The 27781-nt window shown below is 46.7% G+C and overlaps 1 protein-coding gene and 1 long non-coding RNA gene across 4 annotated transcripts in view; one reads left to right on the forward strand and one right to left on the reverse strand.

The window, feature by feature from the left end:
- Positions 1-4594: 4594 nt before the first annotated feature.
- Positions 4595-27680, forward strand: SLC25A15 (solute carrier family 25 member 15). 3 transcript variants are annotated; one of them, XM_063714894.1, is made up of 8 exons: positions 4595-4792; positions 7212-7433; positions 8302-8425; positions 14234-14492; positions 20301-20438; positions 22471-22640; positions 23616-23774; positions 24717-27680. In XM_063714894.1, the coding sequence occupies exons 3-8, from the start codon at positions 8371-8373 to the stop codon at positions 24839-24841; spliced, it is 906 nt and encodes a 301-aa protein (XP_063570964.1). In that variant the 5' UTR covers positions 4595-4792; positions 7212-7433; positions 8302-8370; the 3' UTR covers positions 24842-27680. The 3 variants fall into 3 exon arrangements, with proteins under 3 accessions (XP_063570964.1, XP_009246873.2, XP_054384913.1); XM_009248598.4 differs by lacking the exon at positions 7212-7433; XM_054528938.2 differs by lacking the exons at positions 4595-4792; positions 7212-7433 and adding an exon at positions 4897-4995.
- The window catches only part of LOC100432437 (uncharacterized), a 53891-nt gene continuing 37878 nt past the window's right edge, over positions 11769-27781 (reverse strand). The window contains exons 9-11 of the long non-coding RNA XR_010136753.1: positions 23625-23720; positions 20213-21848; positions 11769-15893 (exon numbers count right to left, since the gene is read on the reverse strand). This is a non-coding gene — a long non-coding RNA (uncharacterized LOC100432437). The remainder of the gene's footprint in view (positions 15894-20212; positions 21849-23624; positions 23721-27781) is intronic.

The raw sequence follows: 27781 nt of genomic DNA on the forward strand, positions 1-27781 counted from the left end.
GTTTGGAACCTAGGTCTGAAATACTATTGAATTGAGCTACCTCTATAGAGAGCAGTGATCCATGTCTCTAAAATGTTGTTCTCAAGAGGCCACAGGATTCCTAGAAATTTTTTTTTTTTTTTTTTTTTTTTTTTTGAGACGGAGTCTCACTCTGTCACCCAGGCTGGAGTGCAGTCGCACAATCTTGGCTCACTGCAACCTCCGCCTCCCAGGTTCAAGTGATTCTTCTGCCTCAGCCTCCCGAGTAGCTGGGCTAATTTGCCACCAAGCCCGGCTAATTTTTGTATTTTTAGTAGAGACAGGGTTTTACCATGTTGGTCAGGCTGGTCTCAAACTCCTGACCTCAGGTGATCCACCCCCATTAGCCTCCCAAAATGCTAGGATTACAGGCATAAGCCACCGTGCCCGGCCAGGATTCCTAGGAAATTACACTCAGAACAAAGTTTGCATGGACACTTTCTTAATTTAGTGCCAACCAGATGATTTTACAATCACTTCTCTGAGCATCTGAGAGATAGGAAGCATTTTTAACATCTATATATTTATTTATTTCTTCCTAAAATAAAGATAGCAGAAAGAGCCACTGTTGTGGGGGATTTTAAGCTGCAGTGGTGACTTTTATAAAATATTATAGAAGGAGATATATTTCAGAAGAAAGAACTTCCAGTTCCTGCAGCCCTTTTGCCTTTTTTTTGAGACAGAGTCTCGCTCTGTCACCCAGGCCAGAGTGCAGTGGCCCAGTCTCGGCTCACTGCAACCTCCACCTTCTGGGTTCAAGCAATTCTCTGCCTCAACCTCCCAAGTAGCTGGGATTACAGGCACCCGCCACCATGCCTGGCTAAATTTTTGAATTTTTAGTGGAGACGGGGTTTCACCATATTGGCCAGGCTGGTCTTGAACTCCTGACCTCAAGCGATCCACCTGCCTCGGCCTCCCAAAGTGCTGGGATTACAGGCGTGAGCCACCGCGTCTGGCGCCTCTTGCTTTTAATAAGAAGCCTCGGCTGGGCTCAATGGCTCACGCCTGTAATCCCAGCACTTTGGGAGGCCGAGGCAGGTGGATCGCTTGAGGTCAGGAGTTGGAGACTAGCCTGGCAAACATGGTGTAATGCCGTCTCTACTAAAAATAAAAAAAATTAGCCAGGTATGGTGGCGGGCGCCTGTAATCCCAGCTACTTGGGAGGCTGAGGCAGGATAATTGCTTGAACCTGGGAGGCAGAGGTTGCAGTGAGCCAAGATCGCGCCATTGCACTCCAGCCTGGGCGACAGAGCAAGACTCCGTCTCAAAGAAAGAAAAAAAAAGCCTCTAGGAGGGAGCACTGCACAGTGTACCAGCTGAGCGCCTGACCTTTGGAGTTGGACAGAACTTTGCTGAGTCCCTGCTTTTCTCTTAGCGCCTGTGTGGTGTGGCCTCTCAACGCCTTGGTTTCTTCTCCAACCTCATTCTTACCAGCCATTGGGCTAGGCAAGGGGACACAGCAACTAAGTTGGACAGAAGACAAATGAATGAGAGTTTGTGCAAAAAAAACCAAAAAAGGTAACTCTGTAGACTATGGATTAAAAATCTGAGCAAAATTCCGATAGTTTCTTATAGAACAAATTGGGAGCCATGGAGAGGAGAAATGTGGAAGGCTTGGGAGTGATGAGAGTTTGGAACAGCCCTTGTCAGGATAGGAGAAGAAGGGGCTCAAAGAAGACAAGAAAAAGCACTAGGCTAGGGGCCAATGGCTTGAGGAGGGTACCAAGCACCCTGCATGGTGGACTGTTCCAGCAGGCTGATGGAGCACAGGGGGTTCAAAGGAACCAGTGATGCAGTCATGCTGTGGCTGGGGTTTACAAAAGGCTAAGTGACTCACTAAAGGTCACACAGGGACATTTACACAAACATTCTGGCCCCAAGTCCAGTGCTCTTTCTAATCTATAACAGGGTCCTTCCTTTTGTTTGTTTTTTTTGACAGGGTCTTGCTCAGTCGTCCAGACTGGACTGCAGTGGCGTGAACACGGCTCACTGCAGCGGCGTGAACACGGCTCACTGCAGCTTCAACCTCCCAGGCTCAAGAGATCCTGCCACAGCTTCCCCACTAGCTGGGACTACAGGCATGCGCCACCACACCAGGTTTAAAAAAAAACTTTTTTGTTTTGATTTTTAGTAGAGACACGGGCTCACTGGTACTGTCTTTGCAAAAATTATAACCGAGAAAATTATGATGGTGAAAGAGATCTGACCTAACTGATCCCATCTTGCTTCTAACCTCCAAACTGTCCTTGTTTTGGGTGTAGGCCCAACTAAGTTTGGGAGGAGCTTAGATTATAGTTTAGCGTTGAAACAAAGAGGATAACAGCCCTTTCCCAAAACAAACCCCCTTCCTGCCTGGGGGCTAGGCCGCCTTGTAGGACTAACAAATTAGCCACAAGTTTACAAATTATGGTTTAGGAGTCATGCAGCTGGAGGCTGCAGGATTCTAAACCTCCCCAAATAGCTCCTCAGGATGACATCACTATTGTAAAACCTAAGATCACAGATAAGATTGAGATATTTTTGCAGACCCTGTACTTGATGGATTGATCAGCTGGCACTACCCAGATTGATAAACTGCCTCATCTGGTTTTGTGGCCCCCACCCAGGAACCGACTCAGCGTAAGAGGAGTTTAGACTCCCTATGATTTCATCTCCAACATGACTAATCAGTACTCCCACTCACTGGCCCCCTACCCACCAAATTATCCCTAAAAACTCCAAACCCCGAATTCTTGGGGAGATTGATTTGAGTAATAATCAAACTCTGGTCTCCTGTACAGCTGGTTCTGCGTGAATTAAACTGTTTCTTTATTGCAATTCCCCCATCTTGATAAACTGGCTCCGTTAAGGCAGCTGGCGAGAAGAACCCATTGGGCAGTTACATCACTGTGTTGCCCAGGTTCAACTCGAACTCCTGGGCTCAAGCAATCCTCCTGCCTCAGCCTCCCAACATGTGGGGATTACAGGCATGAGCCACCACACCCAGCCAAGTCTGTCCTTAATCAGGGTTCTTTTGGGTCTCATTTTCTTAAGCTGCAAAAGCTATTGGACCAGGTGATATTGCCAACCCCTTTAAGCTGCTGTAACTGTAGTTTCAGCTGCTGGATCTGCTTTCAGTTAGTTATGTTCCCCATCACTTTGGACAAGTCATCCCAACTCCCTGGCTTGTTTCTGTAACTCGATTATGGTCCAGAAGCCCTAGTTCTAAAGTGCTGATTCTGATGAGTGCCCATTTACCAGGCACTGTGATCCCATCATTAGCATCTACTACAGCCTGTGAGGTCTACTCAAGTGGGCATTCACGTTAAGCACTAACACCAATCAAATCACTTATATAATGTAGGTAATTATCCAATAGCACGTCCAGACGTGGTGGCTCACACGTGTAATCCCAGCACTTTGAGAGGCCGAGGCAGGTGGATCACCTGAGGTCAGGAGTTCGAGACCAGCCTGGCCAAGGTGGTGAAACCCTGTCTCTACTAAAAAATACAAAATTAGCTGGGTGTGGTGGCGCCTGCCTGTAATCCCAGCTACTTGGAAGGCTAAGGCAGGAGAATCGCTTGAACCCGGGAGGGGGAGGTTGCAGTGAGCTGAGATTGCGCCATTGCACTCCAGCTCGGGTGACAGAGTGAGACTCTGTCTCAAAAAAAAAAAGAAAAAAATAATAATCCAACAGCACATCTAAACAAGGCTGAAAGTTGTAAAATAAAATTACACTGTGTGGAGGGTGTGTGTGTGTGTGTGTTAGAGATGAGGTCTCTGTCATCCAGGCTGGAGTGCAACAGTGCCATCATAGCTCACTGCGGCCTCCAATTCCTGGCCTCAAGCGATCCTCCCGCCTTGGCCTCCCAAATAGCTGAGACTAGAGCCACATGTCACCACACCTTGTTTTTTTTGTCGTTGTTTGTTTTTATGAGACGGAGTCTCGCTGTGTAGCCCAGGCTGGAGTGCAGTGGTGCAATCTTGGCTCACTGCAACCTTCACCTCCCAGATTCAAGCGATTCTCCTGCCTCAGCCTCCCTAGCAGCTGGGCTAATTTTTGTAAGTTTAGTAGACGGGGTTTCACCATGTTGGCCAGGCTGGTCTTGAATTCCTGACCTCAGGTGATCCGCCCACCTCGGCCTCCCACAGTGCTGGGACTACAGGCGTGAGCCACCATGCCCGGCTAATTCCTGTATTTTCATACTTAGTTGTATTTCCTATTAGGGCCTTGAATCCCGAGTATAATTTTGTACTCAAATATAATTTATAAATAAGGCCTTAGCCTCCCAACAAGGTCAAAGTAGTTAAAAAGTAAGTCCTCCCAACCACTGACATTCCCAGCCCCCAGCCCCCAGTCCCAGCCCAGCACGCTAACTAGGGTCCGGCCTTAGAGAGGGTCTCGGTGATCCCAGACGTGGGAAAGTCTCCGAAGGCGCAGGCCCCGCTCTCCAGCTCCACCAGGGTCGGCGGCAGCACCACGCCAGGTCGCAGGCTGGGCTGTGCGCGCCGCGGCCCCACGCCCACTTCCGCTTCCCGTGCTGGGGGCGGTGGCAGGGCCGGTGGGCGGCGGCGGCTCCGGGTCTCCGCCAGGGCGCGGCCCTGCGCAGCCCGCCCCCCGGCCGCAGGGGCGCTCCTGAGCTTCGCGGGGCCGCCGACCAGGATGCCTGCGCGGAGGGCGGGGCGGAGGGCCGGCTGTTGCCGACGTGGGTGTTAAGTGGCCGCCCCAGCCGGCGCCCCGGAGCCGAAAGCGGGCGGCGGAGCCTGAGCTGGACGCGGCCACGCCGGCGCGGCGGTGAGCGCAGCCCGGCCTGGCGCCTGCAGCTGCGGGGAGCGCGCCAGGCGGAGGGAGCGGGGCGCGGGGCGCGGGGCGGGCCTCGGTGTCCGGGCGGCGTGACCTTCCCGGGCGGCGGGGGAAGCGGCCAGCGTCGCCGCGCACGTGCCGCGGGACCCGGAGAATCAAGGGGTCGTCGGCCTCCTTCCCGCAGTGCCCACCTGGTGGGAACTTTTGTCCTTTTGTCCTTCTTTGCCCCCAAGTCGTGTTATTTGGCTGCGGGGTTCCGCGCCCCCGGGGCGCCAGTGCTGGGCAGCACGGAGCTGCTTGTGAATGGAGACTTGCAGGCTGCCCAGGAGTGGGCGGCTGGGAGGGGCGGCGAACGTTTAGGGCCGGGCAGAGAAAGTTGGAAGTCGTTTCCCTGACCTGTGCCTTGCGAGGCCCGGGAGGAGACGCGCCTGGCCAGTCCTTGGCGCAAAACTGATTGGCATCTCCACGCTTTACCTAAAGTCCGGGCTCTGGGGACTGACTGGATGGCGAGCTGGCCGGCGGCTCCTGCCGCCCCAGCTTTAGCCAGAAGCTGGGATCTTCCCGCAGCAGTTCGTGTTCCCTGGTGGAAAATGCAGCCTCATCTACTGACTCTCCCATCCAAAAAAAAAGTTAATTTCCCCAAGGGTCGAGAAAAGTGGGTGGTCGGCACTGTTCCTCAGTCGCACCCTGGTGTAATTTGAGAGAGGGTTCAAAGGCGCTGAAAAGATTCTTTTTTCTATTCCAAGTGCTACAGCAAGCTCATGAATCAGTTTTAATTCATGCTGAACAGTCTTGCCTCCTCCAAGCCCTGTGTCTTCTCCAAGCCAGAGCTACACATAATGTGAATTAGTTGCCCACTCCTTCTGAGTGAATCTGTTAGTACCCATCATCGTTTTCTATCCTAATAATTCTAGTGGCTATTTGTAGAATTTATTTATTTGTTTGTTTATTTTCTTTGAGATGGAGTTTCGCTCTTGTTGCCCTGGCTGGAATGCAATGGGGCGATCTCGGCTCACCGCAACCTCTGCCCCCTGGGTTCAAGCTATTCTCCTCCCTCAGCCTCCCGAGTAGCTGGGATTACAGGCATGGCCCACCACGCCAGGCTAATTTTGTATTTTTAATAGAGACAGGGTTTCTCCGTGTTGGTCAGGCTGGTCTCGAACTCCCGACCTCAGGTGATCCGCCCGCCTTGGCCTCCCAAAGTGCTGGGATTACAGGCGTGAGCCACTGTGCCTGGCCTATTTGTAGAATTTAATGTGTTTAAGTTTGGCTCACCTAACAGGGTTTAATTCATATGGACAGATAGAATGCAATGTGATGTGACTTTCCTTCAAAATTAAGAAGGAAGTGTCAGTGCCAAAAGAAATAAGCGCGTTGAGGTTTATCTAGGAGGCCACATTGTACTTGCCTCTGTCTGTCTTCTCAGTTGCCCCCGCTTTTTTCTTTCCGTAAAATATAGGGTTGAGTGTTTTGTGTTGCCTTTGGCCAGGTCGAAATACTCAGATTAAGGGTTTGTTTGTAGGCACAGGCCTGAAAAGACAGGACTTTGAACTGAATCCTCTGTCACTGACAGTTGTGTGGCCTTGGAGAAGACCTTGTCTTGCTCCAGGCTTTAGTTTGCCTTCTGGGAAAGGATTAGGGCCCTGATAAACTTTTTATTTATTTATTTATTTTATTTTATTTTTTATTTTCTATTTTTTTTTTTTTTTTTTTTTTTTGAGACAGAGTCTCGCTTTATTGCCCAGGCTAGAGTCCAGTGGCACAATCTCGGCTCACTGCAACCTCCACCTCCTGGGTTCAAGTGATTCTAGTGCCTCAGCCTCCCGAGTAGCTGGGACTACAGGTGTACATCACCACGCTGGGGTCATTTTTGTATTTTAAGTAGAGACGGGGTTACACCATATTCGTCAGGCTGGTCTCAAACTCCTGACCTCGTGATCCTCCCACCTCAGCTGGCCCAAAGTGCTGGGATTACAGGTGTGAGTCACCGCGCCTGGCCAGGACCCTGATAAACCTTTTTAGGAAGATACCAGATGGCCACCACCTTTTCAGCCTAGTAAATGGTCCTGTCTCTCCATATCTATCAACAGCACATAAATCAGTGTCTTGCACTTCTAACTTAGTTACTTTATTAAGTAATGTGCCATTGTTGCCACTGGTTTTAAATTTTTTGTAAATGAAGGAGGATTATTTAAGTCTGGTCATTGGCAAAATACTTCAAGAGGTTTAAACAACTTCTCCATGGCCAATGTTTCCTGTTGACATTCAGGGTGACATTGGTGTTAGGAGTGTGCTTGGTGTTCATCTCTGATCCAGCACGATGGGTCACACGGCTCCTCACTGTGATGAGGAATAAGTTGTTCCTTATTATTTGCAAATAAGTTACTAACACCGTTTGAAATTTATACAGGATTGGTTGTTGAGTTGGATATTTTAGTCAACATTTATTAAGCCCACGCCTCAACAGTAGTTGACTTTTGTCTAAAGAGAGAGAAAGAAATTCTAGTTTACCCAAATGCCCAAGGCTCCAACCAAAACATACTGAATCAAGATTTCCAGAAGAAAGTCCTGGCAATTTGGATATTTAATAAGTGCTCCAGGTTATCAAGTGGATTTGGACACAACGGCCCAGGTATTGTATCTCAAAGTGTGAGTCTGTGGACTGGCATTGTCCGCCTCACTTGGGAACTCATCAAAACAGGCAGAATCTCTGGTCCTGTCCAAGGCTACTGAATCAGAGGCTGCATTTTATTTAGCAAGGCCCCCAGGCTACTCCTGCACACGTTTACATTTGAAGGGCTGGTGGACTGTGCTGACAGGAAGATGTGTGTGACAGGAAGATGCTTGCGCAGGGCCTCGTTCTAAGAACACATGATGCTTGTGCACGGTGTGGCGTCCCATCAGTCTGATGTGGCTATTTGTGACTGCCTTTGTTTTATAATATTTTTATTATTCACCTTGTACAGATGAGGACTCCCAGCTGTAGAGGCTGAAGGAGCCATGCTGCAGGTAGAGCAGGCATTCACCAAGGCGTGTGTGATCCCAGGGTGCAGCTCCCACCCTTGGCTGCCTGGGTGCTCTTTTCCAGACCTACTGTCTTGTGAGATCCCCTTAGGCACCCAGCACAGGCTGCTGTCTGAATTTAGAGCTGAGCCTGTTCAATTGATGGCTCAACATAGGCCTCTAAAAAAACAAGTCTGATGCGGTTTGGTACGCCTGTGGTTGGCTTACTTATTTGGTGTTCATTTTTTCAGTTTTCAGAAAGGTCAGTTGAAGTGCTGCTGGTGGCTGTAGCATTGATACGCAGGGGAAGTTTTTGATCTGTGAGCTTTCTAGGGGGCAGTTGCTAAGCTGCATTGATATCTTGAGCCCCTTTCCTTTGGAACAATGTGGACCCCAGGTCATGGCTCCCAGAAGTTTAGGTTCTGTAATTTGGCTGCAGGCCTAGAGAACAGGATGCTGCAGACTTTGACTAATGGTGAACTCTTGCCTCCCCCCAGGGATATGTGGTGCCTGTCATAAGCTCCAGAGAGCTGCCTTCCACAAGACCAGCAGAAGAGTGGGCAAACATGAAGTCCAATCCTGCTATCCAGGCTGCCATTGACCTCACGGCAGGGGCTGCAGGTACAGTCATGTGCCTCATCACCATGTTTCTGTCGGTGATGGACGGTGTATCTGATGGTGATCCCATGAGATTATACTACCATATTTTTACTATACCTTTTCTGTGTTTAGATACATTTAGATACATAAATACCACTGTGTTATAGTTGCCTACAACATCCAGTACAGTAACATCTTGTACAGGTGTGTAGCCTAGGAGCAACAGGCCATACCGAACAGCCAGGTGTGGAGTAGGCTACGCCATCTAGGGTTGGGTGTGTATGCTCTGTGATAGCACAATGACGAAATTGTGTAATGATGCGTATTTCAGAACATGTCCCGGTCATTAAGCAATGCCTAACTGTAATCCCAGAGAAAACCCAGTTCTCTCTATTCCTCAACTACCCTCTAAATGAGATCAAATGAAAGTGGTATGAAAATACTACCTTTCTCCCTCCAGAAGCGATGTGCTTTACCTTTGGGATTAATCCATTTAATGGAAGTTTAGTATTGTTCAGAGAGTAGCAGAAGGTAGAGGAGTGTCTGTTATTGTTAACACCTTGTGAGTCAGGGTGAGGGGTGGAAGGTGCCCAGTACAGCTGGAAAACAGCTCAGAGGTGAAGCCACATGTCCATTGTCACCTGGCTGGGATATGCAGGTGACGTGGTTCTTCGCTTCAAGCCTGGCAGTCTTCAGAGCCCTTGTAGTGCAAAAATAACACCATAGCATCTCCTGGGAAACACCACTTACTGTCCCTGCTAGTGTTGGGAAAGAAAGGAGGACACTCTTAGAAATGTCTTGAAAAGGCTGGGCGCGGTGGCTCACGCCTGTAATCCCAGCACTTTGGGAGGCCAAGGCGGGCAGATCACCTGAGGTCAGGAGTTCAAGACCAGCTTGACCAACATGGAGAAACCCCGTCTCTTCTAAAAATACAAAATTAGCCAGGCGTGGTGGTGCATGCCTGTAATCTCAGCTACTTGGGAGGCTGAGGCAGGAGAATCGCTTGAACCCAGGAGGCGGAGGTTGTGGTGAGCCGAGATCATGCCATTGCACTCCAGCCTGGGCAACAACAGTGAAACTCTGTCTCAAAAAAAAAAAAAAAAAAAGACATGTCTTTGAAAATGAGACTGATAATGGACTGTGTCTTAGAGCCGTGAAAGTTGTAGGATTTGCTGGGAATGTCAGCTAACCTGAGCCTAGGGGCCTGAGCCCAAGAGCCTGAGGCTCCCCCAGCACAGGGAGGTGCTACCTGTGATAAGGGGGTAGTGCTGGCACCGTGCAGGCTACTCCTTAGAAAGATCAGCTTGAAAATGCAGGAAGAGCAGGACCCTCAGGCTGAGGAACAGGGCGGAATGGGAAGTGCGTGGTGGTAATTTGGTTCTCCAGAGTCCAGAAGTAGGAGGAGTGGCTGGAATACTGATTGCCCAAAGGAAAACCCTGGACTACCCTGGCCTCCCACGGGATTCTCATAGTAGTTGCAGCTCCCTGGAGTGGGGAGGCCAGAGGGGGTGTTGCCCAATGCTGTCCTTATCCAGCACGCCCCCCACCCCCACCACCAACAGATGAGTATGGTCATGAATGTGGTCACCTCATCAGTCATTTGCTCAATTGTGAAAAAGAAATTGTTCAGAGAAGAGCAAAGTGTTTTTCCATGAGCCAAAGGTCGGCCAGGGTACGCTAATGAGGAAGACTGGAGAGAGCGCGTCACCGACCCTAATGAGGAGCACTGGGCAAGGGCACTTCTCCCAGGGCAGAACCCACAAGGAGCGTCCCAGCCCCAGATGCCCAGGGAACTGAAGGCCAGCGGGGGTCTGCCCAGTAGTCTCTCGCCCACTGCGTGCCTTTAGGCTACATACAGCCTCCCAAGCCCTGTACCCCTCCCCTCCCCCATGCCACACTGGGGAGGACGCTGACCCTGAGAATGGTGCAAACATCTGCCTGCCCCAGGCTGCCTCTCACCAGCGAGTGAATGCTCTTGGGCTCAGTTCTGTCTCTGCAGAAGGAGGGTGTTTAGCCACATATAGTCTCAGCTTTTGACATTTTATGTCTTTCAGTCAATCTGTCAAAGATCTAGAACCTATGGTGATAGAATTTAAAAGTTTGCCTTTTCCTGTTTATGTGCATACAGGTATTTGGGTACCACATTTATAATTTACAGTTAGTTTGAAGATAGAAATTGCAACAGTATGGTTGGGAGCCTGGTATGTAAGGCATTTGCTGGTGGGCATGTTTTGAACATGTATTGGTCCCTTATGTATACTGACACACTGTCCCCATTACCGTTGGACAGGTATTTCTCCCTGTGCTGGCGACACAGGGATGCCCCTCACTGAGGTAGAGCTGCCGTGGGTAGTCTTAACTTCTGAGGACAACGAAGCCCATTCCTGGGGGGACGGAATGGGGAGGGGGAGCGAGACATGGTCTATAGGTTGGGGGCTGGGCAGAGGAGGTGCCTAGCAGTGACACAAAACCTCTGTTCTGCTGTGAGGCCTATGGAATGCAAATGGAAAGTAGATTCCCACTTTTGAGGATCTTGGAGTCTTTGAGTGCTGGAGCTAGAGAGACCTTTAGACGTTGTTGGCTCCAATGCTCGTTGGATATGTAGAAAAAGGCCCACAGAGGAGCAGTAGATTTGTTGAAGGTTACACAGCAAGATGGTGTGAAGACAGGGCAGGACTGTGGTCCCTGGGTCCCTTGTCTGGTGTTGTTGCTGTCTCTGCTTTAGTACTCTGTAATGCGTCTGCAGCGCACTGGAGGGGAGGGTTAGTTTGGAGCCTTTGGGCCCTGACTTTCTGGATGTGGAACTTGCTAGGCTTTGGAAATTTTCTGCCAGCCATTGATAGGAGCAGAGGACCTGTTGTGTTTTGTGGCAGAGGTCACCCATGGAAGCGATCTGACTGTAAGCACAGAGCCAGCTGCAGCCCGAGGTGATGTGGATGGAGCTTAAATGTGTTGTTGTGTGTGTCTCTTCTTTTCCTTTTAAACAAAGTTTTCCCCACTACACAGGTTTTCAGCCAGCTCGTCTACTCTAAAGTGCTGGGAAGTTCCCATTTCCCTATCTGCAATGGCTGTAAGACATCTAGATCCCTAAACAGCTAGGATAAAGGAGGATTTCAAGAACTTAGGTGATTAGATAATTATTGAAATGGGGGTACGTGGTTCCCAAAAGTTAAATAGCCTTAAAGAGAAACTTGGTACCACTTTAATAGCCATTCAGCAACTCTAAAACAATGCAGTCACTACTTTGACTACTATTGCAGTGTACCTTGTTTAGCATAGTTGGAGAATGTGGCACTTCAGATCATTGAAGTTTATCTTCTCAAATGCCAAAATTAAAAACAACCCCAAACCTTTTTGATTGGAGTTTCTTGAAAATGATATACTTCCCTGTCCTGTTAAACCTTTACGATGGCCTCCAGAGGGGTTTGAGGGTCTCACCTCTGCTTGGTGGGCCTGGTCCTGTGGTGTGAGTCTGCTTCTCTCTTCTCACCTCTCTGCCTTCTTCAGAGCTGTCCCTTCCCTGAGACACTGTCCCTGCCCTGATAGATTTCCTCTGTATCTCATGATTTACCGACTCTATGTCAAGGACTGAAAATCCAAACCACCACCCTTGGTAAAGTGTTAGGTATGACGTAGTCTGAGTGCCTTTCCTGCGGAATAAGATGCTTGGCTGGCCACCATATCGCCGAAAGAATGTTGTTATTTGTCTTTTAAGGAGAATAAGATCAGAAGTCTGACTTCTAGGCAAGTGGAGAAATATAATATTTATTCATGGCTTTATGGACTTGATAGATCTTTGAGAACCTACTAGGTGTCAGTCTCTGTGGTTGGTACTGGTGTTCAGAACAGTCTTCTCTCACTTGAGGGCACAGTGAGCGCCGTGACCATATCATTTGTGGTAAATTACACGGGAAGTTAGCTTACCCTTGCAGAGGATGGGAGACAGTTGCTAGCATTTGTACATTCATTAGCCTCCCCCTTCTTCCTGTTGGAAATGTAACTGTCCCAGATATACAGCAAATGTGTATTCCAGTAACCTGTGATGCCTGAACTGTTCAAGACGATGAAGTTAAAATATGAATGTGCTGAATTAAATGCTTTATTCAGCTTATCTGCATCTAGGCTCTCTGAATTACACACCCACTTAAAACATTCAGTCACTTCTTCTCTTGGAATAGTTAAATTATTTTAATGTAATTCAGATCTCTTTTTATCCTAGCCCAGCAGTACCTGGGAGAGAATGACTCAGGATTAATCATAATAAAATCTTATTAAATTATATTCCACTAATTCAGAATTGGGGATAATTTGGCAATTAAAGGTGGAAGTGTGTCATTCCTCTCCTGTAAGAAATGAACAGTAATGATGGGCTCAGAGAGATCATATTGCTTGTTGCTTAAAAAAGAGATCAAGCAGTTTTCAGACTCTGGAATTGTTGGCTTATTTGCCAATAAATAATTGAGAATTATTCTTAATGTCCCTTCCCCCAACTCCACTTTCCAGAGTTTAGATGGAATAACTATGTATAACATCAAATTCAGGAAGTTGCATTTCTTAAATATTTTCTGTAAGCCTTCTTTTGCATTTTGATGAAGCTTTAAGAGCTCCTCTCAGGTCCAGAAGGAGACGGTAAACACTAACCACTGGCAGTTCCCACAACGCCAACCCTACTACAGGGTGTGGGGATGTTGTAGGGTGGTTACAGTTCGTTCCTTTTCTTCTGTTTAGAATTTTTACTAAAATGATTTCACGTGGCTGGGCATGGTAGCTTATGCCTCCCAGCATTTTGGGAGGCTGAGGCAGGAGGATCATTTGAGGCCAGGAGTTAGAGACCAGCCTGGCCAACATGGTGAAACCCCATCTCTATGAAAAGTACAAAAATTAGCCAGGCGTGGTGGCGGGTGCCTGTAATCCCAGCTACTCGGGAAGCTGAGGCACAGGAATTCCTTGAACCTGAGAGGTGGAGGTTGCAGTGAGCTGAGATTGCACCACTGCACTCCAGCCTGGGTAACAGAGCAAGACACCATCTCAAAAAAAAAAAAATATATTATTTTGTGCAATGTAGACTTTGCTGTATTTAATCTTATAAAAGTATATAAATAAAGGATTTAAGCTAAGCATAAATAAATTTCAGTACATTCTCTATCTAAATACACGTTATTAATCGGTAGAGCTCAAATTAAAGAGGTTTTTCTATAGAATGAAATATTTAGCTCTTTGAGAATTAATTAGCCAGACTCCTTGTTTCCTTTCCGTGGTGCCGGGTCTGATCAGTCCCACTGGGCATTAGGCAAAGTGAGTGGTGAAGTCTTCCCAGGTTTCCCCTCCCTTTCTGTGGTTTCTGTTTCTTGTGCACACAGTAGCTGCTGGTTACTGACCACTTATGTAGCTGGTGCTGTGCTAAGCCTGTCTCCTCCATTTTTATTTAATCCTCACGCTAACCCTGTAAAGTGGCATGGATGAGGAGCTGAGGCTCAGAAGTTACATGGCTTGTCCAGGATCTCGCAGCAAAGCCGTAGTCCCTCTGACCCTATTGCCCAGGCTCCTACATACTCACTGCACTGTTGCATCCTGTGCCTGCCACTGTTGAATACATGTCTGTCTCTCTCCCCTGCCTGGCATGAGCTCCTTCAGGGTGGGACTTAGATGCCAGGCACATCAAGGACCTGCTCTAAATTGTTTACTGGACATGGCTGGAAGGTTTTGGAGGAAAAGAGGTTCAAATGAACTGAAGCAGGGGTAAGTTCTGGGGTAGGCTGCCTGTGCCTTCCTTCCATGGATAATGGAACTGTAGCCTCATACTACAGCAGTCATCTGTCCTGATTTCAGGGGGTACAGCATGTGTACTGACTGGGCAGCCCTTTGACACAATGAAAGTGAAGATGCAGACGTTCCCTGACGTGTACCGGGGCCTCACCGACTGCTGCCTGAAGACTTACTCCCAGGTGGGCTTCCGTGGCTTCTACAAGGGGACCAGCCCAGCACTAATCGCCAACATTGCTGAGAACTCAGTCCTCTTCATGTGCTACGGCTTCTGCCAGCAGGTGGTGCGGAAAGTGGCTGGATTGGACAAGCAGGCAAAGCTGAGGTGAGTCAAGGACACACACTTTTTTAATTTGTTTAAAAAAACCCCACAAAACTGGCAAGGCATGGTGGCTCATGCCTGTAATCCCAGCACTTTGGGAGGCAAAGGCAGGAAAATGGCTTGAGGCTGAGAGTTCAAAACCAGCCTGGGCAACATAGCAAGATCCTCATCTCTACAAAAAATAAAAATTAAAAAAAAATCTACTGTTGTATGGTCACAATTTTACTGGTGCCTTATGTGGAAGAACATTTCCTTTTTTAAAAATAACTGCTTTCCTTTTATTTATGAAGTTATACATTCTCATCATATAAAACTTGGAAACCACATATGCACACCACAGAGGAGACCTGCTCGTCATCCACCACTGAGAATGAACCGCCCTTCTGTTTCAGTTTTCTCCAGGAGAATGTTGTTCAAATGCAGCTGGCGGTGCTACCTCTCGTCAGCAGACATGCTGCACTGAAACTGTAGATGCTGCTTATGATCCAAGATTTAGCTTTTCTTTCATTAGCAAAAAGCAGAGTATTGGAAGAGGTTGTCTGAGCCAGATGAATTTGAGGAGTTTTAGGAAGGGTCGGAAATGTCTGCGAAGATGCAAGGGAACCCACCTTTGTCTGTCCAAATCTTCCCAAAACATCAGACTTTGCCTCGTTGTTGGTCTTGCCTTGGGTATGTACTATATAGAGACTAAACAGAATTTGGAAACCACTGGGATGTTTAGCTGTCCCTGCTTTGAACATTGATTTATTTTATACCACTTAAAATTATTATGTAAGCAAGATTGCAAAGGGCAGTCTTAGTTATTTCAGTAGGAGTTTGAAACCCGATTGCAGCTGCAGGTCCCACACAACTGAATTCGGTTCCTTGTGCACAGCAGTGTTCTCTGGAGGTGCCTGGAGGTCTGAAGGTGTGCCCTTTTATAGACAGGAATTCCACCATGATAGGTAGAGCTTGTTTTTTATAAAGGCTTGGGACGGGATACGATTGCCGAAGAAGACAGGGTAGACAGCGAGGAGGGCTGAGCATGAATGGGATGAGCCTCCCGCACAGAAAGGGCAGGCAGGAAGGCAGTAAAGAAACAAGCAGGGCACAAACCAGGAGAGTATGGCATGCCATGATGGAGACTGAACAGAAGCAAAAACTACAGGCAACTGTAGTTTTGTTCCCTGTTGAAGGAGAGACACTCTATTGGAGAAGACCTGGACTTCAGTTTCCTTAGCAAAGGACAAAATGGGGAGAGAAGACAGGGAAACAGTAAGCAGCCACGTGAGATTCTGGGGAAGACCTGTGTCTTCTGAGCAAAGCAGCCCCTCCAGCCGCAGGATAGACAGTGACTTCTGTCTTGCATGAGTGAAACCACTGGATCTGGCTCTGCCCGCCCCTCCACTTTCTTGCTTCCTTAGCCTGTGAACAAAGGGAAGGACAGGTAAGAGCATATTGCTTTTCTGCTGAGAACAATCTAATACCTTGCAGCTGCATTTTCCCACACTACTTTCAGAACACTGAATTGCTGGGTGTCCTTAAGAAAGGGGTGGGAAATTACGTCACAGTGTCTGTCTCATGAAGAATCACTCTGGGTACATTTATTTCATATAGTGTATGTGTTATTTAGTTCATTAAAGATGCGCAAGGCTGGGCACAGTGGCTCACACCTGTAGTCCCAGCACTTTGAGAGGCTGAGGTGGGCAGATGACTTGAGCCCAGGAGTTTGAGACCAACCTAAGCAACATGGCAAAACCCCGTCACTACAAAAAATACAAAACTTAGCTGAGCGTGGTAGCACATGTCTGTGGTCCCAGCTACCGGGGAAGCTAAGGTGGGAGGATTGCTTGAGCTCAGGAGGCAGAGGTTGCAGTGAGATGATGCCACTGCACTCCAGCCTGGGCAACAGAGCGAGACCCTGTCCCTCAAAAAAAAAAAAAAAAAGGTGCTTAGCTATTTTACAGTAAAGAAACCATCCTGATTAACCTTGTCTAATCCAGCACTCGTCTTTTTTGAGCTTGGGCCCTTTTTTTTTTTTCCATCCTGAGGAACAGTGTTTGCCTCTTACCTGTTGGGGAAGTGCTCTCTTAGAGTCTACAAAGCTCTGACATGTATATCATGTCTCTATAGCCCTCACCGTGATCCTGTGAGAAGAGCAAGGCAGATGTTACCTCTCATAGGGATGGAAAACTGAGGTGCTGATATTGAGCTGCTCAAGGTCACCCCACTAAGGACTTGAACTTGTGTCCTCTGAGCTCCTGCCCTCCTTTCCATCAGACCACAGTTGGGGGTCTGGAATATTTTATAAGGGTCAGTTCTAGAGAGAAGATTAATCAGGAGCAGTGAAAGGAAATAACTGCTTGTGAGAGCCTGTGGTGAATTTATGCAATCACATTGTAAATATTTGTCTGTTCCCGGTTTCAACATGACCCAGAGTGTTCTAGTTTGACGTTTGGCTGGACAGGGTCTTACATATAGCAGGAGTGCTCAGGTACATGTTTGTTGAATATATGACAAATGGATGATTCTTACAAAATCCCATCCTATACCTGTTACTGTTTCAATTCCAGTTCTACACATTCATACTACATGCAGAACCAGGGGCCCATGCACCTCCTTCTGTGCACTGGTCAATGAAAGTATTTATTGGAAAGCCAAAGTCCACTGCATATCTGATTTGACTGTGTCCTTGCACTATAATAATGTGCTTGGTGTTCGTTCAGATGTCTGAGCCATTATTATATCTTAAACTCAATAGACTTCTACATTTATTGACTGCCACCTTTGTCCTGGCAAACTTGGCAGACCCTGGTTAATGCTCCTAATTGACTATTGCCTGTCAACAGGTTAACAGAGAGTCCCTGAGGGAGGCCAACTGTGGATCTGCAGGCTGGCTGCAAGACAGCAGAAACCATTTTAAGCTTCGGTTCTAACAAGCTGCTAAGGAGTGAAGTGGGGGAAAGGAGTGGACTGCACAGCATTGGATGGTTTCCACACCCCATAAAAGCGTGTGCAGGTACATTTGTGTACCTGGTTCTCCTTTGTTAATGGTTTTAGGCTTAATTCTCTAACGTCAAAAGGAAGTCCGTACTGCAAACAGTGTCTTCCTACTGAAAGAAAGCCCCACTCTAAGCCAAGGCTTCTGAAAGACTTGCATTGGCCATGGCACAGAAGCTAGATCACCAGGGACTAGCAAACCAGGGCCAAGACTGGTGCCACCTTGATTTCATACTAATCTTTAACACTGGAAAAACTTGAGTACCCCTGAATATGGTAGGTCCATCTGTGCTTTTTTTTTTTTTGACGGAGTCTCACTCTGTCACTCAGGCTGGAGTGCAGTGGCGCAATCTCAACTCACTGCAACCTCTGCCTCCCGGGTTCAAGCAATTCTCCTGCCTCAGCCTCCTGAGTAGCTGGGACTACAGGCGCCCCGCCACCATGCCCAGCTAATTTTTGTATTTTAGTAGAGACGGGGTTTCACCATGTTAGCCAGGGTGGTCTTGATCTCTTGACCTCGTGATCTGCTCACCTTGGGCTCCCAAAGTGCTGGGATTACAGGTGTGAGCCACCGTGCCCTGCCCCATCTGTGTTTTTGCTCACAGTTTGGAGAAAAATTGTTAGGGGATTATATCTCTACCTGAGTAGTTAGCAGAGGAGATTCCCACCCACCCTTGGGGGCTTTTGGAAATCTGTGAGGGTGATCTTGGCTGTCCAGTGAGAGCATGATGCTGGCATTGAATGGGTGTCAGGGAACCAGTGCAGTCCTTCCTGCCCAATGAAGGATTGTCCCACCCCAAATGCCAGTTCATGATCCTATGACACAACACTCTTCTGGGGCTGGAAGGGATCTTCTATCCCGACTCCCATGAACCAGGAACTCACAGAGAAGCCTTTCTTCTGAAACACTTCTCAGACTTTTCCCCATATTCATTTTTTTTTTTTTTTTTTCGAAAGAGTCTCACTCTGTCGCCCAGGCTGGAATGCAGTGGCATGATCTCGGCTCACTGCAACCTCTGCCTCCCTGGTTCAAGTGCTTCTTGTGCCTCAGCCACCGGAGTAGCTGGGATTACAGGCGTGCACCACCAGGCATGGCTAATTTTTAGTAGAGATGGAGTTTTGCCATGTTTGCTCGCCTCAACTGATCTGCCTGCCTTGGCCTCCCAAAGTGCTGGAATTAAGGTATGAGCCACCATGCCTGGCCTCCCCATATTCTTGAACTCTTACTGGATTCCAGTTTCACAACCCTGCTGGTGACTTTTGGCTGCTGGTACTAAATCCATATATGAGGTGAATGCTTCTGTTTTGTATTTGTGCATTCATTCCTCTGCCTAGTTTAGATTTCCAGTTTAGCCATTTCACCTAATACCATTGAGCTTGCAGACTTGTACTGGCCTCACCCACTCCTGTGGCACCATTTTACCCTCGTCTGTGTTGCTGAGGTGGTAGGTCATCAGTTGAACTGGAAAATGTTTTTGTGATACAGCAACTTTTGGTTAAATGTTTTTTCTGGGTTTTCATCTGTGGCAGTTACATTGCACATCTGGTTGCTCCAGGTTGGATTGTGGGTATGTGGGGATAGGCTTAGAACCTAGATTTATTTAAAACTTAGGGCATACACACTGAAGTATTAATAGTGCCTGTTTTTTAGTGGGGGACTATGGGTAATATTTTCCTCCTTTCCTTTAGGTTTTTTTTGGAGTTTTATTTTGTCATGTCACGATGTATCTTGGCTTTGGCTGCTGTAACAGAATACTACAGATTGAGTGGCTTAAACAAACATTTCTCACAGTTCTATGGTCTGAAAAGTCTAATATCAAGGTTCCAGCAGATCTGGTGTCTGATGAGGGCTTGTTCTTAATTTGAACATAGCCGTCTTCTCACTGTGTCCTCATATGGCAGAGAGTGAGCGAGCTCTCTGGCCTCTTCTTCTAAGGAACTAATCCCATCCCAGTGGCCCTATCCTCATGACCTAATCTATACCTGATTACTCCCAAAGGCCCCATCTCCTAACACCATCACCTTGGGGGGACAAAATTCAGTCCATAACGCTGTGTGTAATCAAAAGAATATGGGTGTTGCAGTCAGGAAGACCTGGGTTCATATCCTAGCACTGCCACTTAGTAGCTGTGTGACTGGCCACATTATGTTATCTCTAAGTGTCACTTCCCATAGGGAACTGGGGTGCTGCTGTCTGCTTCACAGGGTTGTGGGATCCTTAGATGAAACAGCACATGCAAGTTTCCTTCCTTTCATCATTTTTTTTTTTTTTTTTGAGACGGAGTCTCACTCTGTTGCCCAGGCTGGAGTGCAATGGCACAATCTCAGCTCACTGCAAGCTCTGCCTCCTGGGTTCACGCCATTCTACTGCCTCAGCCTCCCGAGTAGCTGGGACTACAGGCACCCGCCACTACGCCCGGCTAATTTTTTTTTTTTTTGTATTTTTAGTAGAGACGGGGTTTCACCGTGTTAGCCAGGATGGTCTCGATCTCCTGACCACGTGATCCGCCTGCCTCGGCCTCCCAAAGTGCTGGGATTACAGTCGTGAGCCACTGTGCCCGGCCCTTTCATCATTTTTTTAGACATGGAGGTCTCTCTTTGTTTCCGAAGCTGGAATGCAGTGGCTATTCACAGATGCAGTCATAGCACTGCAGCCTAGAACACATGGGCTCAAGTGATCCTCCCACCTCAGTCTCCTGAGTAGCTGTAATCACAGGTTCGTGCCCTCACGCCCGGCTCCTTACCCTGCTTTATCACCAAAGTGCCATCTATGTTGTGAGTGCCGAAGGAATGAAGAAACTGAGGGGTAACTGTCTGCTTGTGTACTTTCAGTGATCTGCAGAATGCAGCTGCCGGTTCCTTCGCCTCTGCCTTTGCTGCACTGGTGCTCTGCCCCACGGAGCTCGTGAAGTGCCGACTGCAGACCATGTATGAGATGGAGACATCAGGGAAGATAGCCAAAAGCCAGAAGTAAGCACCACTTGGGCACAAATGTCAGTTCTCTATTGCCCTAGTGTATTGGATGATTTTTCATTTTATATTGTACTAAAGTGGCAGATGTGGAAGCCGATTTATCTACTCCAAAATATTGTTTCTAGAATGCTTTCCCCTATCAGAGATTTTCTGAAAGGATTGGCTGTGATGGGACCCACCACCCACTGCATAGAAAGTCTTAGACAGATATTTAATACCCCAGAACTGGAGAAGCCAGGAGCTTAACACCCTTTTTGGCCTCTTGGAAACATAAGGCATGATCTTCAACCATTTTTGGACGTACATAGTGGGTGGCTTTTGAACTTTGCCTTAGACCTGAGCCTTCATAAGTGCCAATTTGGATTCTGAAATGAATATTTGATGCCCACTTCCAGGTTTCATATGGGTGTTCAGGCTGATTGACCCAGATCCTAGAGGTAACTATTCTTACCCCATTTATCTCCAGTCCTTCAAGTGTACCTGCAAATGGCCCAAGTTCTGAGAATATTAATCAATACTTTTCTAAGCATAGCTACTCTTCAATGATTAAATCACTCTCTAGCTCACTCTTGAAAACACATTCTCATTATCCTTTGAGAGTGCTGTGTCATACACAATTTGATTTACTTGAATTGGAAAGCAATTTATTGTCCTTATTAATTGCAAAACTTGCTTATCTTGACATCTGGCCGAGTTCTGACCAAGGATATTGCTGTGGTTAACTCAAAGCCTATAAATCTGCTGGGAAAAAGCAGTAGATAAATTGACCATTTTCAGGGATCAGTCCCCACTCAGAATGGGGTTTGGAAAAGTGCCCTGTTTTCTGCACCCTTGAGATTCATTACAACCAACTTGAATCTAATATTCATTGCCTAGAAGTCCAAGAGTGTAAGTCTTTAAAACTTTTTATTGAAATATACACATAGTATCATGAATGCACATTTAAGTCACAGTATGCAGTTCTATAAATAGTGACACAATTTATGTGCCCTTGTAACCTGTGTCCAGATTAACAAGTAGAACATTAACAACACCCAGAAAGCTGCCCTCATGTCCCTTGGAACTAATTCAAGGTAATTAAAAGATAGTAATAGTTATATCCAAAGGACTTAGGCAGATCTACACCTTGAATTATCAGTTGACTTTGTATTTGAGGTCTAGCAGTGTTCACACAAGGCATGGTATGGTAGCTTGGGGCTAAGACTCGGATTGGAAGGGAGGTTAATTGTGTTGAGCTGGATTACTTTGTTACATTCCATGTAGCAGTGCTGCAGGAAGGGCTGGCTGATGAGGAATACCTGACAGTGTCTTCTGAAGCTCTCAGAAGGAAAATAGTTTTTAAACGTCTGTGGCCTTTATTACCTTGGGACTTGATCCTTCATCTGTCCAAGCCAAGTCTCCTTCTTGCTGAGAACAAAGTGAGGAGAGAGGGATTCACTAAGTTGCACTGAGTATGTGATTTCTTGGCCTGTTCTTAGCAGGGATAAACCTGCCCTGGTAGCCCCCCATCATGAAGGGGAGTCAGACAAAGAGTGTCCTGTGTTCTGGCTGCTACAGGAGCAGGGCCGCTTAGAAGAAATTCTCCTGCATCCCTGGTGCTCTGAGAAATAAATTCTTGGTGCTTCTGCATAACAGGAGCTATAACTTGTTCTCAGAATTTGTCTTGCCTTCAAACAACATTTACTCCTTCACTCATTTCTCTGCACTGAAACAAAACAGATCCTATAAACACCTGAATAAATTTTCCAAAAACACACCAGAAAGATTGAGGAAATAGGAATCACGGCGATAAGGGACTGGGCAATACAATGCCATTTTATGCTTGCTGAGTTTAGATAATTCCTTACTATAAATAAATTTCCTTCCCACAGAAGGATGCCTTTTAGTCTCAATTCCTGGCTCTTCATTTACAAAATCAGCTTCTTCCTTATTAGTGCCTGATCAGATCTGTTAATTGGTTGCAAATGCCCTTGTCTTTTCTTCCTTCCCCCCTGCCATAACCGTGCTATCTCTCTGTGTCTCCTCCCAGTACAGTGTGGTCTGTCATCAAAAGTATTCTTAGGAAAGATGGCCCCTTGGGGTTCTACCATGGACTCTCAAGCACTTTACTTCGAGAAGTACCAGGCTATTTCTTCTTCTTCGGTGGCTATGAACTGAGCCGGTCCTTTTTTGCATCAGGGAGATCAAAAGATGAATTAGGTAAATGTGTTTGCATTGACAGCAGTGGGGTGTGATGGTGTTTGCTCCCTGCAGGTATGGTTTCTGTGGATTCTCTGCCCTTTGTGCTCTCCTTCCCACATTGGTGGCTCCATCTGGCACAGGGAAGCTTCTGGATGCCTGAAGGTAACATGGTGGCAGGCAGTTGATAGCGTCCACCCTCCAGGCCTGATAATTTCCTTAGGACGGGGCCTGAAGCAGTACATCCCAAACTTTCTTACTGGAATAAAGTTTTTTAATTTTTCTGGATCTATTTTAGGGGAGAAGAAATCCAGAAATTACTTTCCCAATTGGGGAATCACCTATAAAGAATCTTGAAATAAGCTTAAAACTTGGAAATCTTAATAGTGTTTTGAGAGCAGTGAAAACTAGTTCTTTGTAGCTTATCATGTTTAGCTGGTTGGTACAACTACATGCAATGTTTGGCTCACATAAGTGAGTGAGTTTTTCTTACCATCTCCCTCAGTGTGTGTTGAATCTATTCTATGGTTAGTCAAGCTCCCAGACTTAACTGCTATGTTTAATAAAAACAATTTTGGCTTTTAATGATAAAGGAAGAATCAGGGCTATTAAAATGCTTAAGAGTGAGAAAGTTGAAAAAAGACATAGATTGTGTTTGGCCTGTCTTCTCCCCACTGTAGGGGGTTGCCACTCAGCTGGAGGCCTGCTGGTTTGTGTGGGCCAGCCCTTGACACCTCAGTGACCAAACGAAATATAACCCTCACTAGGGCTTCTTGTACTTAGCAAGACCCAGGGGTAGACCTGGGCTACCAAACAAAACCTTGTGTTCTTAGAGCTTGGGAACAAGAGCTTTGACAGTTTTCCTCAAAGAATTGTATTCTGCAGCATTAGCATTTTTATTTTCATCTACCTGCAGCCATTACTACATTGACCTCTGGAAATGTCACATCAGCTGTTCTTGAGACAAAATACCATTTGCTATTTTTTTTTCTCTAGGCCCTGTACCTTTGATGTTAAGTGGTGGAGTTGGTGGGATTTGCCTCTGGCTTGCGGTATACCCAGTGGATTGTATCAAATCCAGAATTCAAGTTCTTTCCATGTCTGGAAAACAAGCAGGATTTATCAGAACCTTTATAAATGTTGTGAAAAATGAAGGTGAGCAAATACCTGTTTTTCAAGCATCTATATACATCTTAAAATCTGAGATACGGGCTGGGCCTGGTGGCTCACGCCTGTGATCCCGGCACTTTGGGAGGCCGAGGCAGGCGGATCACGAGGTCAGGAGATCGAGACCATCCTGGCTAACATGGTGAAACCCCATCTCTACTAAAAATACCAAAAAAATTAGCTGGGCGTGATGGCGGGCGCTTGTAGTCCCAGCTACTCAGGAGGCTAAGGCAGGAGAATGGCATCAACCCGGGAGGTGGAGCTTGCAGTGATCCGAGATTGCACCGCTGCACTCCAGCCTGGGCAACAGAGCGAGACTCTGTCTCAAAAAAAAAAATAATAATCTGAGATATGAACTCTGTTTTGATTGTAAAAAGAAAGAGGACAGTAACACAGAAACTTTGTGTCCCAAATAGAGGACAGATACCTTGTCTGTTACTCATAGTAATCCTCCCTTAAATTTGTACAACATGTAAAGTTTTACAAAGTACTTACACCTCCCTTATCTAATTCAATCTTCATAACCACCCTGGGCAGTACTAATACTATAAACAGGTCTCCAACTTCAAGGTTGGTGTTCCTGCCACTGCCCAGGTGAAGCTGCAAAGCTGCTGCCACCTCTATCTCCATGGTTGCCTCTTTCTGGCCATCTCAGGCCTCAGCTCTGCCCCATCGATATACTAAGAGTTAACCAAGCGTGGAATTGAGGTATGTTACCTGAGCATCAGTCAGTTTTGCCAGGAGACCTGATAATTGTCCTTGTTTCTGTTAGTCTATTTCGGAAAAGCTGGGAATGCATCCTTCGTGACGTGTTGGTTTTTAGCACTGTTGTCTGGGTTTGCATGTGTAAATATACCTGTGCTATGCAGCTGCATGGGTATCCCCAAAGGAGGGATTGTTGCAGTCTTTGATCGCCCTTTTATTTGCTAGGAATAACAGCCTTATATTCTGGACTGAAACCTACTATGATTCGAGCATTCCCTGCCAATGGAGCACTCTTTTTGGCCTACGAATATAGCAGGAAGTTGATGATGAACCAGTTGGAAGCATACTGAAGTGTCTTGGTGGGCCTGAGCCAAGCACAGGTGTTTGAGGACTACAGTTCATCTCAGGGTTTCTTGGAGTACAAGACCAGTGTGAAGTTATTCTGATTTCTTGGGAATTTTGCTTTTTGTCTTCCCTTCTACCCTACATCTTAAACTTTATGGAAGAACCTCTATTTTGCATCATATCATTTCTGTCCATAATTGTACTGAAATAGAAAAGTCACTGCTCTTGCTCTTGGTAAAATATAGAGGAGTGGTCAGTAGCCTTATGCACCTAATTCAAAAGGTGGAATATAGTTCCGTCAGGGCTTTTACATAAACCTCCACTTGTACATGCAATTTGGACAGTTATGTGTTGAGGGAAATACAGTTTGGTTCCATGTTTATTTCAAATATCAGAAAAACCCAGAGGTGATCATTTCTCATGAAGATGCTTATAAATGGTTGCTTAACCCATTCTAGATTTAGGGTCTGCTTAATGTGTGTACTTTTCTAAGTGGTTGATTATTTTTTATTTTTTTGATATGGAGTCTCACTCTGTCACCCAGACTGGAGTGCAGTGTCATGATCTGGGCTCACTGCAACCTCCGCCTCCTGGGTTCAAGCAATTCTCTTACCTCAGCCTCCCGAGTAGCTGGGATTACAGGTACACGCCACCATGCCCAGCTAATTTTTTTTGGTATTTTTTGTAGAGACGAGGTTTCACCATGTTGTCCAGGCTGGTCTCGAACTCCTGACCTCAAGCGATCTGCCCACCTCAGCCTCCCAAAGTGCTGGGATTACTGGTGTGAGCTACCACGCCCAGCCAGTGGTTGAATTTTTAAAAAAGTGTTCATGGGGTGCTTGAAAACTAAAATATCCTTCTAGATTTGTAAGACAGTGTACCTGCATACTGGTGTGGCTTCCATACTTGAGTAAAAGCTTCAGAGTAGGCATCCTAGATTTCCCCAAGATGCTGTACTCTTAAAATAGTGCCATTCATTTTCTAGGTGGGATCATATTCCACACTGACTATATTGCTAGGGGTGGCCCAGAGGGTCAGGCCTTTGGGAAATAGCATGGCCTTTACCAGCTTCCCTTCTCTCCCAAAGAACTTCCTTTCTTGGGCTTTAGATTGAGGAAGGGGCTGAGTGGTAGGCAGTGCTGCTGTGCGTTGATGAAGACCCATGTGGCTGGCAACAGCTCTTACCTTTTGTCTCTGGGTCCTGGCCTGGGTAGGATTCCTGGGTGTTCTGTTGGCTCATTTGGGGCCATCAATCCACTTTGGACCACTCACTGTCTGCCCTGCCTCCACCAGTCAGAAACCCTTCCAAGGAACAGTGAGAGCCAAAGCCAAGAGAAGCCTTCTTCCCTGTTTGGTGATTGTGTGACAGTGGGCGAAATCCTCTCTCAGAGAGAACTAGAAAGAACTCAGTGCTTGTACTCCACAGTGAGTACAAGACAGGATGGGTCTGACCCATCCTGAAGCCTGTCTTGCCATGCTTTTACAGTGTTGGAGGCTTCTACATTTGGTACTGGCAGTCAGTAAGTCTTAATGATGACTGTATATGGGATATGAGTTTATAAAGCAATGGAACATAAGCAAAGCAATTGTAGGCCAGGCGCGGTGGCTCACGCCTATAATTGTAGGCCAGGCGCTGGGCTCAATCCCAGCACTTTGGGAGGCTGAGGCAGGCGGATCACAAGGTCAGGAGTTCGAGAACAGCCTGACCAACATGGCAAAACCCCATCTCTACTAAAAATACAAAAATTAGCTGGGCGTGGTGGCACGCGCCTGTAATCCCAGCTACTCAGGAGGCTGAGGCAGGAGAATCGCTTGAACCCGGGAGGCAGAGGTTGCAGTGAACTGAGATTGCACCACTGCACTCCAGCCTGGGTAACACAGTGAGACTTCATCTCAAAAAAAAAAAAGAAAAGCAATTGTACTTAACTATGCCCTATGTATGTATTCACTAACCAACCAACCAAACTCCACACTTCATCTGATCCCCCATAGACTTGGGGATGGACAGCTGTTCTTTGGCCATATGGTATAAGAGGGTCATTCTTGTCACTGCTAAAGTTAGCCTCATCATTTTGTGCTGCTCCAAGATCAGCAGGGTATCTCCCAATAAAGTGTTCCTAAGCAGCCTGTATACTGAGTGCAAGCAGGCTAACAATTTTAATAATAGTCCATACCATGTATGTGTTTCTGTCAGCAGAATGTACATGTTGTACAAAACCTCCAGGTTCCTTAAGCTTTTTGCTGTCCATGAATCCTCTGTGGCAACTGTAGTCATAGAGCCAGAAGACAGAGGGCCAGGGATATGAGAGGCTGACAAACAGCAGGGGACATCTGGGGAGGAGATCCCGGTCATATCTCTTTTGCCGTGGAGCTATTATGGCTGGTCTTCCATTTGCTTTTTCTTTAAGTGAAAACCATTTTTCTACTTTGCTTTTCTCTCCGCACTTAAATGGTTAGTAGCTACTGAGTGGTGCTTTATCTGAATAGGCCTGGATTGAAGTAAAATAGAAATGGGACTGGCTTTCCACAGGAAGTAAACTGCTTCAGAGCCCACAGTCCCCTGCTCAGTGCCTGGAAACACGTCAGTCATCCCTGTTGGCAGTAAATCTTCCCCCAGGCCGTCCTAGAGATTTAACTGCATGTCTTCAATAGAAAGAGTCTGAGGCAAGTGGGAGTGCGAATGGAAGCTTAGGTCGGGAGAATTTTTTTTTTTTATTCATTCTGTTTAATTAATTCAGAGTACAAGTTTGTGCTATTTCATATCTGTACTCCAGGCAGAAATATAACTTGAAAATACTGTGTCTAAAGACATTTCAATGTTCTATCATTAAATTATTTACTTAATATTTGAGTCTGATGAATTTCATTGAAGTTCTTTACATCCATGTTGGGAAACAACTGTCAGGAATGTTAGAGTTATGTATAGTAGTGTTTCAAGGCAGTGG

Source organism: Pongo abelii, chromosome 14 (assembly GCF_028885655.2).
Source record: "Pongo abelii isolate AG06213 chromosome 14, NHGRI_mPonAbe1-v2.0_pri, whole genome shotgun sequence".
Taxonomy (NCBI): Eukaryota; Metazoa; Chordata; class Mammalia; order Primates; family Hominidae; genus Pongo; species Pongo abelii.